The sequence below is a fragment of the Oncorhynchus keta genome, chromosome 33 (assembly GCF_023373465.1).
Source record: "Oncorhynchus keta strain PuntledgeMale-10-30-2019 chromosome 33, Oket_V2, whole genome shotgun sequence".
Classification (NCBI taxonomy): Eukaryota; Metazoa; Chordata; class Actinopteri; order Salmoniformes; family Salmonidae; genus Oncorhynchus; species Oncorhynchus keta.
In genome coordinates, this window is record NC_068453.1 from 18,449,887 (window position 1) to 18,460,766 (window position 10,880).

The 10,880-nt window shown below is 42.7% G+C and overlaps 1 protein-coding gene across 1 annotated transcript; it reads left to right on the forward strand.

Moving 5' to 3' along the window:
• Positions 1–1,959: 1,959 nt before the first annotated feature.
• LOC118366319 (ubl carboxyl-terminal hydrolase 18-like) lies at positions 1,960–5,430 on the forward strand. The gene is made up of 11 exons (XM_035748898.2): positions 1,960–2,081; positions 2,250–2,389; positions 2,852–2,948; positions 3,080–3,210; positions 3,317–3,396; positions 3,521–3,655; positions 3,826–3,921; positions 4,016–4,180; positions 4,360–4,488; positions 4,596–4,639; positions 4,759–5,430. Exons 2-11 carry the CDS (start codon positions 2,323–2,325, stop codon positions 4,829–4,831), a joined length of 1,017 nt encoding a protein of 338 aa, XP_035604791.1. The 5' UTR covers positions 1,960–2,081; positions 2,250–2,322; the 3' UTR covers positions 4,832–5,430.
• Positions 5,431–10,880: the final 5,450 nt, after the last annotated feature.

Below are 10,880 nucleotides of genomic sequence, written 5' to 3' on the forward strand. Positions count from 1 at the left end.
TTTATATAATGGCAAATTGTGAACCTCACAACATGAAGTAGTTGTGTACATTATAAGCTTTATACATTTATAGTACAGTACAGTACTTTTACAGTATCTGCTGATGTGCATCAGTTCAATGTTTGTACGATTAGGGGTTTCCTTCATTTTATGAATATAATCCATCTGTTTTCTTTGCATTAATCACAATTTTGTAAATATTTTGAGAAGTATAATTTTGCTGATTGAAGTAGCACTTTATTCATTCTTATGAACACACCGGAATGTAAGTGTAAAGTTATGCACCAAGAATGAAATGAAACCAAGTGATTGTAATTGTAATGATGGGTAGGTTGACAACGTCACGTAAATAATGCGTGCACATTGATGTGGCTGGAAGCCGTACTTTGTTATGATTCTGAGCGATCAGATAGCTGGTAACAATGACAAGAAGCTGCTTTATGGGGAATTTTAAGTGGCTCGTTTCAGCTAGTTTTATCTTGTTCTTGATACCATGTCTTGTTTTGAGGTGTTTTGACTGATTTCATGTCAATGCTAATATGGCAAAAAAGCTTATCAACTACTGTCATGATGTATTTGAGAGACAACAAGCTCATTGTGCAAATGTATTTAAGTTTTCAATAAACATTTGGAGACATAATAGAGTTAACATGTTGACAACAATCTAAGATAACCCCCTCTGTTTTGCCCCATAGTTGTCAGTTTTGTTGCTAAACAACCAACCCATCTATGAGGACTGCTCCATCTGAGGAGTACCAATATGGCGGACGGTGGCTTCAAAACCTCTCATTGGAATAAATAGCAATCTAGGGTTTATATACATCATTGGTTAAAAATTATAATAATTCCAAAAATAAGTGACCGGGTCCAAAAATCTGACCGGGTCCGTTCGAATCCGGGTCTAATTGTCCTCGTTCTGATCTGGGACCAACGTTTTGGACCTGTGAAGTAGGGCATCAATTGGGCAATATGGCAGTCACCATACCCTACCTAGCGCAACACCAACAATTTAAAATTGGCAACTAAAATCATTCCAATCCCAATTAAAAGGAAAATGCAGTTTAGCAGGATTAGAGGGCTGGTTTTAGGAACATGCAGAGGGCTCAGAGCAGGGTGAGAAGGCTGTTTGCCCAGCTAGCTGGCTTTAGGACTATGGACAGAGAGAACATTGACGCAGTTCTCCAGAAGACAGTGCAGTTCTATAAGATGGCTAGGTAACTGTTTGACTTGACGTGTAACTAAACTTTTGACCCCTGTGCTGAGCTAGTGCGTAGTAGCTAATTGCAGTATGACATGTTTGTAGAATGTTAAGTCCCCTATCGACTGAGGTGAATGAAGCTACAGCAGCCAATGTGATAATGGCTGGAGTGCATTTCGGTTGTTTTTGCTGTTCTCCTAAATGCATTTGAGAGTTTTTGAATTGTGTAGAAATGGAGTAAATGAGCTGCCATACCCTAGGTTTAGATTAAATGACGCCTCTGCCATGAAGACCTCAACCCCTGGGAGCTTCATCCTCATTCTCCATTGAAGAAATTACAGCTTGATCAGGTTTGTCACTAGGGGGTGCCATCCAACCAACTATGTGGGTTTCATACTGTACTGCTCTGAAGGAGGGCCCAAAAGTTATATATCTTGTCCCATAATACGTCCCATATCTTCTCTTGCTGCGAAGGGTTGCCTCCATGCTGATTTAAAATAGTTGCCTACACAGCTGTCTAGAACTACGTGGACAACCTTTTACATAACAGAAGTCCAATTTTTGTTTACTGTTGCTGCCAACTACTTTATAGTCCTGACATGGAATTTTACAGGCAAATGACAGTCAATGCTGTTTTAAAATACTGTATGTTGCGACCTCCACAAAGCCAATAATATGATAAGATAGAAATCGGTAGAAATTAATGGCACTTAGCCCAAAGGCCGGCAGATGGCGATATAATGGACTCGGTTTCGTTAGTTTCGTTTTTACCTAAAGTTTGCCAGAAATAGAAAGTGAAAGTGATGCTGCGGTAGTCGCCTCAAGTCGCGTCTTTTCCATATTATTTTTCCCAAGGCTGTGGATAGTCAATGAGATCGATAAAGTAAGTGAAATCTTTGCTTAAAATAAATACATATTATGTTATATGCAGTGTTTTGGATTCACAAAAATTGCACCCTTAATGTTAGCCTAGTTTCTCAAAGTTAAGTGAACTCAGCTATGTAAAAATGTATGATGACTATCCAGTTACTCATTTGTATTTCACTCACAGGGAGGTGGACCTCTTGGACTTCTTAACTCAACAACAGTAGTCCAGCAATAGATCAGCTAAAACGATAGCCCTGATGTCACGAAGAATGTGCTCAATATTCTACCGTAGTTGGAGTCTTCCTATCGAGAGTAGGTCACAAGGTACGGGCTTTGACTGAATGCATATGGTGGAAAGTAGATACTGAAACAAGCCAATGGGCTGGTTATTTTTCCCTGATCACGGGACCTGTTTTACACTTTTCCCTATAATTGAATGCTACTGAGCCGTCATAGGGCTTTGAGTTTTCCCTCTTCCTGATCACATGACCAGGAAAAAAATCTGACCATAATCAGCCGTAGCATCAGTGCAATTTACACCACACACTTTGCATTGATCAATATGGACACAAGCACAGGAGGCTGCTGAGTGAATGAAATGGCATCAAACACATGGAAAGCATATATTTGCCATATATTTTATGTATTTGATACATTCCACTGACTCTGCTCCATCAATTACCATCAATTACCAACCTCCTGTGAGACATAATACATTATTATTACTTAACTGTCTGGATAGAATTGAGACATGCAGCTATGTTCTGATCATATTGATGCCCATAGGCCTAAGAGGTCTGCTGAACTATGGCCTGTCATGCTGTGTGAACGCTCTGCTGCAGTCCTTCTCTGCCACCTGGGAGCTGGTAGATCTGCTAGAAGGGTAAGCCAGGTGGCAGGTTACAATACTTTGCTATTAAGAATCAACATGTAACAAAGACATTAGTTAGCTTACTGGTAGTTATCAGGCTGCTTGTGGGAAAGCATTGAGTGCTGGGAATGCTATGTTCTTAGGTGGAACCCAGTTGACAAGGAGAGTGTCCCTTTGTATCTGAGGAAGGTGCTGCTAGCCATGCAGAGTGATCAATCCCAGCCTGCTCCTCATAAAGACTTCCTGCACTGCCTGGACAGAAATGACATCCGCGGTATGAGTAGTCTGTGTCATTACATAAAACATTTTAAAATGATGAATTACAAAGAATATAATTTTACTGTCTGCAACTTTAATATTGACAAGAATATGTTTCTCAGACAATGTTCAGCAGGATGCAGATGAGGTATTCCTTTCCATTTTAAACCTTATCCAACAACAGATGAGTGACAAGGCCTTGGTATGTACTACTTAAATTGACATAATATTAGATCAACTAAAAAATAACAACAGGGACACCCAACAAAAAGCATGTTGGAGATGATACGATAGGAAGCTTCTCTGTCTGTGTTCTCCATCCCCAGGCTCAGGAGATTCAGTCTCTGTACAAGGTTACCGTGGAGACATACCTTCAGTGTCTAGAATGTAAATACATCGAAACTGGGACCAGCTTTCTACTCAGCCTCCCCATGCACATAAGAGAGAGCCATGACTCCCTGGTGAGGGTTCCGTCAAACTTGGCATGAGTTTTCTCTTATATTGGGATTCTATTCAAAGTACTTAGCACGGAATGTTACATTGCTCTATTTGATAGCTGTCAAAGGGAGGATGTGGTTTGTTTAAAATGAAAATGTAGTCTCTGTGTCTTTCCTATTCTGTGGTCTTCCAGGAGGACTGCATGCGGTTCTTCTTCGAGCTTCAGGAGCTAAGGGATGGAGATAAGTGCTACTGTGAAAGGTGTGGAGAGAAGAAGCCATCCAAACAGGTCAGCTCTTTATAACTGAAGGGATGTTCCATTGTAGAGACTGTTGTGATTTGCCTGTTCACTGAATTACTCCATTTTGTTCTTTCTTATGTAGGGCTTCAAACTCATCTCCCTGCCCCTTGTCTTGTGTCTTCACCTGAAGAGATTCCGTAATTCCCGTGGTTACACCAGGAAACTACACTGCAAAGTCACCTTCCCAGAAACCCTGAACATTTCTGAGATCTTGACAGCAGAGGCACTGTCAGAACGTTATGTACAGGTAGATAGGCAGATGTTTACCATTTTTGTTTGAGGTATGCTAATATACAACATTATGCACATAAAACAATTACACATGGGCCTCTATCTAAACACAATGACATTTTATCACAACATCATTGGAGGGAAATAGTACAGCTGTACTGACGGACATCAAATTGTATTTGTTCGTTCTTTCAGAGTGACAGCCAGTACAGTTTGTGTGCAGTCATAGTGCACTCCGGCGTTGCCATGTTTGGACACTACACAGCATACGTTCGTCACAAGGACCAGAGCTGGTACCACGCTAATGATAGTTCTGTACGGCAGGTAAGAGAAAATGAGCGGAATAATGTTTACACCACTCAGCAAGTTTGTATTACACCTATACGTTTTTTGGTATCATTAAAAGTAACCTAACATTTGCACAAACACAGGTTAGCTGGAAGGAAGTACAGAACACCTATGGAGGAAGTCTAAGGTAAGGTTTTAACACAAAATGACTTCTCTTCAGAATGGCGACAACTCTCAGTATTATCCTCGATCAATTCTGGGGCGGAAATGGCATCAGTTGACAGGTGTCTTATCCTTTGTTAACAGAGAAGGCACAGCGTATATGCTGCTCTACAGACGAACCCCAGAGGGAAAGCAACAGGAGTGGTCCTCAGGCTGACGGAGCTAAAGGGATAAAGAGTGGAGACTGGAGACCGTAGGAATCAAGGACCAAACACAAAGTGCACGACTACCTATTGGAGGGGTTGTTGTCTTCATTTAGCATTGGGGATGTCATTTATCTGGATGATTTTCACTTTAAAATGATGGGTAATGGGTCATTGTTTATGTGCAATTACGTGGATTTGTTTAAGTATATGGGGTGTGGTGTGTATATGTTTTGAGGTTTTGTTTATACTGGATATGTTGGACATTCATAGGGCATTTCTGAGCTTAGCCAATAGGTGGAGGCAAACACCCTTCACCCTGTCATTAGTACAGTCATCTTGTAAGCTCCAGAGTCTACACATTCTGAAAGTGTTCTGAAACCACTATAAGACGGGTGGTTTGAAGAGAGTGCTGAGTTGAGGTATTCTGGGGGAAAACCTGAAAAAGGCCATTGACTCATTGGTGATAATATTTGCCTGACATGGAAACATGTGACTCACCTTGTTTCAGAACAATTGGTTTATACAGTAGTTACCGGTACTCTGTTCTGTTGTGATTTCACTACCGATATAATGCTGTCAACAGAGAAATAAACGGTCATTTTCCCAGCTAGCACCTGAAAATGTATTGCGTCTTTTCCCAGTTACTGATATGAGCCCTGCAAGACCTAAAACACTCACCGTATGTGCCACAGGCTCTCTCAACACTCATACTTAAATGTGGTTTGGAATGACATGCATTGAAATGTCATGTTCTTGTATAATCTTCTCTATTGTTATTTTCTTATCTTCTATTTATTCTCATTTGCCTATCATCTTTCTCTCAGAAAAGGAGAGTGAGGCACAGATAAAATATCTCCAATCCACCTATTCCTTCTCAACATACTTTACAGTATATACTTTACAGTGCATGTACAACTGGTACAGGCTGTCTGTCTGGGGAATCTCACACATAGTTAATAAAAACTGTTCCCACTACCCTAGCCAAGACTGAGGACCAGTTGAAATGGTGCCCGTGTGTGCGCAGCCTGCCTCGTGCTGACAGAATGGAAGACGTCTGCACAGTGCAACAGGTTAAGTAGCCTACGTGGGCATTTCCCACCCGCAGTCCCCGAGCAGTAGCAGAGTAATGTGTTCAGTGTGTACAGTGGTGATGTACAGTTATTTTGCTGGCGTGTCCCTGTTCCTTTTAGATGTTGCATTTCTAGAGTTGACGCTTGAGTCTACTCAACACTACAGAAATGTGACAGTTTTGTAAGTAAGTCTTACACCTCACTCTTGATTGGTAGATATACACTGCTCAAAAAAATAAAGGGAACACTTAGACAACACAATGTAACTCCAAGTCAATCACACTTCTGTGAAATCAAACTGTCCACTGATTGACAATAAATTTCACATGCTGTTGTGCAAATGGAATAGACAACAGGTGGAAATTATAGGCATTTAGCAAGACACCCCCTATAAAGGAGTGGTTCTGCAGGTGGTGACCACAGACCACTTCTCAGTTCCTATGCTTCCTGGCTGATGTTTTGGTCACTTTTGAATGCTGGCGGTGCTTTCACTCTAGTGGTAGCATGAGACGGAGTCTACAACCCACACAAGTGGCTGAGGTAGTGCAGCTCATCCAGGATGGCACATCAATGCGAGCTGTGGCAAAAAGGTTTGCTGTGTCTGTCAGCGTAGTGTCCAGAGCATGGAGGCGCTACCAGGAGATAGGCCAGTACATCAGGAGACGTGGAGGAGGCCGTAGGAGGGCAACAACCCAGCAGCAGGACCGCTACCTCCGCCTTTGTGCAAGGAGGGGCACTGCCAGAGCCCTGCAAAATGACCTCCAGCAGGTCACAAATGTGCATGCAGAAACAGACTCCATGAGGGTGGTATGAGGGCCCGACGTCCACAGGTGGGGGTTGTGCTTACAGCCCAACACCGTGCAGGACGTTTGGCATTTGCCAGAGAACACCAAGATTGGCAAATTCGCCACTGGCACCCTGTGCTCTTCACAGATGAAAGCAGGTTCACACTGAGCACGTGACAACACGTGACGGAGTCTGGAGACGCCGTGGAGAACGTTCTGCTGCCTGCAACATCCTCCAGCATGACCGGTTTGGAGGTGGGTCAGTCATGGTGTGGGGTGGCATTTCTTTGGGGGGGCCGCACAGCCCTCCATGTGCTCGCTAGAGGTAGACTGACTGCCATTAGGTTGGCGGATGGCCCTGGGTGCCTCCTAATGCAAGACAATGCTAGACCCATGTGGCTGGAGTGTGTCAGCAGTTCCTGCAAGAGGAAGGCATTGATGCTATGGACTGGCCCGCCCGTTCCCCAGACCTGAATCCAATTGAGCAGATCTGGGACATCATGTCTCGCTCCATCCACCAACGCCACATTGCACCACAGACTGTCCAGGAGTTGGCAGATGCTTTAGTCCAGGTCTGGGAGGAGATCCCTCAGGAGACCATCCACCACCTCATCAGGAGCATGCCTAGGCATTGTAGGGAGGTCATACAGGCACGTGGAGGCCACACACACCACTGAGCCTCATTTTGACTTGTTTTAAGGACATTACATCAAAGTTGGATCAGCCTGTAGTGTGGTTTTCCACTTTTTTTTCCATTTTTGGGCTGCCCCCTATAAATGCTACTCTGTCTTTGAATAAAATCCAATAAAAAGTCATTTGTCACATGCTTCGTAAACAACAGGTGAAATTCTTACTTTACTTTCCAACAATACCAATAGAAAAATAATAACATGAGGAATAAACAGAAAAATAATAGATATTTGACTTTGATAGTTGAAATAACAGTTTTGAATTTCAGTACTTACAGCAGTAAGACAATGACACAGAACAATGCGCCCAAAATAATTCTGAACATGGAGTTAGATGATATACCTCTTTTTCTCTCTCTTTCTCTTCTATTATAGTGGTAATTGAATTATTGATGCCCAGTTACAATGAGGCCAACACTAACCAGGTGTTATTGCGTGAATGTCCCCTTATAGTCACAGGATGGCTGGCGTGTGCCACAATTTTCACTCAGGGAGAACACCTGCCGTGACACACCCCTCCATACCACATCATGTGGCTCCAGTGTACACTTAACTTACCTTAACACAGGCAACACATTAGCTCCTATTCATACGTGTGGCACACGCTACATGTCTGCACCACCATTGTTGAGCCTCCCAGTCTGTCGTCTGTCCTTTGTACTGTCATTACCCACCTGGACAGTGGACACCTTATGGGAGGCACCTTATGAACCGTTCTTGTATTTGGAAGGTTTTCAGTCGGTCTGGAGGGTATTGGTTACTGTATTGTGTTTACAGGATCTACTCTTCAAGATCTTGGCAAGGTGACTTATCTCTGCCCATAACAGTGACCGTTCTTGACACGCCAAGAGCGAGGGAAGAGACTAAACTAGCATGTGGCCCAGCTGAACTCATTGCCTGACCACAGTGTCATCTAGGTCAGAGGTTCCCAAACTTTTTCACTCAGATCCCTCTTTCTATGGGCACAAGCACTGTTCATGACAGAAACTGTTCACAGCCCTCTTGTTGGCAGAGAAAAAAGCTAATTTTCTTGCAATTCTACATATTATGCCATGTCTAATGTTTATTGGTGTGATATTTGAGTGACTTTTTGACTACAAAATCTATGGGCTAAAAAACCTAGCTAAAGAAAACTTTAGCTGACTTGGGCTACTTGATCTGGACATTTCTGACAAGTTATAAATAGCTCTCTAAGGTATGACATGACTGACATGACAAGAGGAAAACTGATGATGTACTACCCAATTTCGAAATTGTACCTTGTGCATTCTTTCTACTATTACAACTTTCAAGAGTAAGTTGAAAGTCAGATTGAGTGCCCCAAAAAACTGATGTAGGTGATGATATTCTACAGGCTTTGCTGTGTGGAAACTCTCAAGTGCTAGTGTTGTCTTTGGGCAAGGCTTCCTAATGCTTTGGGTTCTTTGTTTATGTGTGTGTACCAGTTACTAGGAGAGTGTGGATGGTTTATGGTGCATTTCAGGAGCTCAGGTCAGTGGTTTGCTTGAGAATGTGAGTGAATCTTTGTGACATATCCCTACCCAACCCAGTATTCCGTCTGTCTTGCCAAAGATGGCAGTTTCAGAATTCAACATGGCTTCCTTTGGGCATTTCTCACTGCTTTCATCCACTTAGTAGCTGTGAAAGAGGGGTGTTACATCACTGGTGTCATCCGTCCAGTCTTCCTTCCTTCCTCTTTAGCAGTGTTTACTGCACAGTATATGCTGCTGTGCAGAGGATTCCATTCACAGAAATGCCAATTGACTCTCAGGGCTTTGTAGTCTAAAGCAATATTTTCTAATTATTCAGAGGACATTGACTTTTGTAGGATTGAGAGACAAACCCCCCTTTGTGTTGCCTTTACAGTCACCATCTCGTATCTAGAACCAGGACATTGCCAATGGCGTTAGTTAGAATAATATATGCCATTTAGCAGACGCTTTTATCCAAAGCGACTTACAGTCATGTGTGCATACATTCTACGTATGGGTGGTCCCGGGAATCGAACCCACTACCCTGGCGTTACAAGCGCCATGCTCTACCAACTGAGCTACAGAAGGATTTAGTGCTGAATTTTAACCTACTTCACCATGATGAAAAGCCTATGTTCCTCCATATGTCCAATGACAACTACTTTAATCTCTTATTTCTACCCTGTCATGACTAGGTCTACTCTTCTATTTTAATCTTAGTCAACCTGTCATCATGAAACCTCTAGCTTATCTACCGGCTGTCGTGGTTATGTAATGGGTTTTCAAAGAGGAAATGAATCTGCTTCACTCACCGTGTTGAGTGTGCAGACCCTGGTGTCCATGGTGAAGGGAGGATGTAAATAATAACAAACAAGAACTGAATGCGAATGTCTTTTGCATCACTTTGATATTTCCATTCGTATCAATGTAGAATAATATAATGGAATGTAGCACTGAAACACTATCCACTTGTTGTCTCTTGAAAATGAAAGGTGCATGATTCTGACCTGCCACAATAGGTTTATCATTAATTATAGCTGTACCGTCTAGTGGAAATGTAGACCAACGCCTAATTCTTGTGAGATGGTCTTCCATCTGTTGAGCAGTGAGACATCCATCTGTCAGTTCATTGTGGAGGTATCCCTGTGATGTACTTTGATTGGTGGCCTGTGACACTTCACCTTTGCTTCTAGGGTCATGACCCTTGACTCATATTGATGTCAGCACTGACTGACTGTGAATGCAGGCATGTGTTCCTACGATACTCTGTCTAAATGGTATTCCTAATAGTCCTAGGTTCCTACTAGTAACCCTTGTCTAAGATTCACTCATAAATTAAACTGTCTGGAAACAGTAGAATCTTTTCTCTGGTCATGTATAGGCTGGTCATATATAGGCTTCAGCTTTCCCCTTCTGGGTTCCTAAAATATATCCTCTCCAGAGGGAGTCTGGACCTCATGAAGTTTACCTCTCCCCTCGGTCAGCTTTGCTCCCAATGAGTCTAGTTAGCGTGAGGGTCGTAAAACTAAAACTGTACATCTGCTGTGTTTTCTAAGAGGATGTTGTATCATATGTCTGACCACCATAACTAAAGATTCAAAGACTGAGGGAGAGGTGTGGTTCGGATTTGGTTCGCTTTCTGTTGTTGTCACCCAGGAAATGAACTCAGACAATCTCATCTTCTTCAGAGCGTTGGCTAACAGCTAACATGATATGATGTCCCAGTCTCTATTCATTCTACCTCTATTACTACCCCTCTGTTAGCACCTTATCTTCATTAGTTGTCAAACTGTGATTCCAGGCCAGATCAGTGATCTGTCTCACTCCGTGAGATAGGCCTTCTCAGGTTGCAGGGGAGAAACGGTCCTCTCTGTTGACTTCACACAGGGCCCTGATAGCTGGCCCTGCCTGTGCATGCCATCGCAAAAGCCTCTGTATTCTCTTGCTCCAACATGTACAGCGGCATCCAATGGTTCCCACGCTTACAGTGACTTTTTATTTTGGCTGGTATTGCAAATGATTGCAAATGTTTAGATTCCTCTCA

What these genes read in the sequence shown, in the direction of transcription:
- LOC118366319 (XM_035748898.2), top strand. Translation starts at nt 2,323, where the DNA reads ATGTCACGAAGAATGTGCTCAATATTCTACCGTAGTTGGAGTCTTCCT. An exon ending in AGATGAGTGACAAGGCCTTG is followed by an intron (nt 3,397 to 3,520) that starts GTATGTACTACT and finishes CTCCATCCCCAG; the next exon opens with GCTCAGGAGATTCAGTCTCT. An exon ending in AGAAGAAGCCATCCAAACAG is followed by an intron (nt 3,922 to 4,015) that starts GTCAGCTCTTTA and finishes TTTCTTATGTAG; the next exon opens with GGCTTCAAACTCATCTCCCT.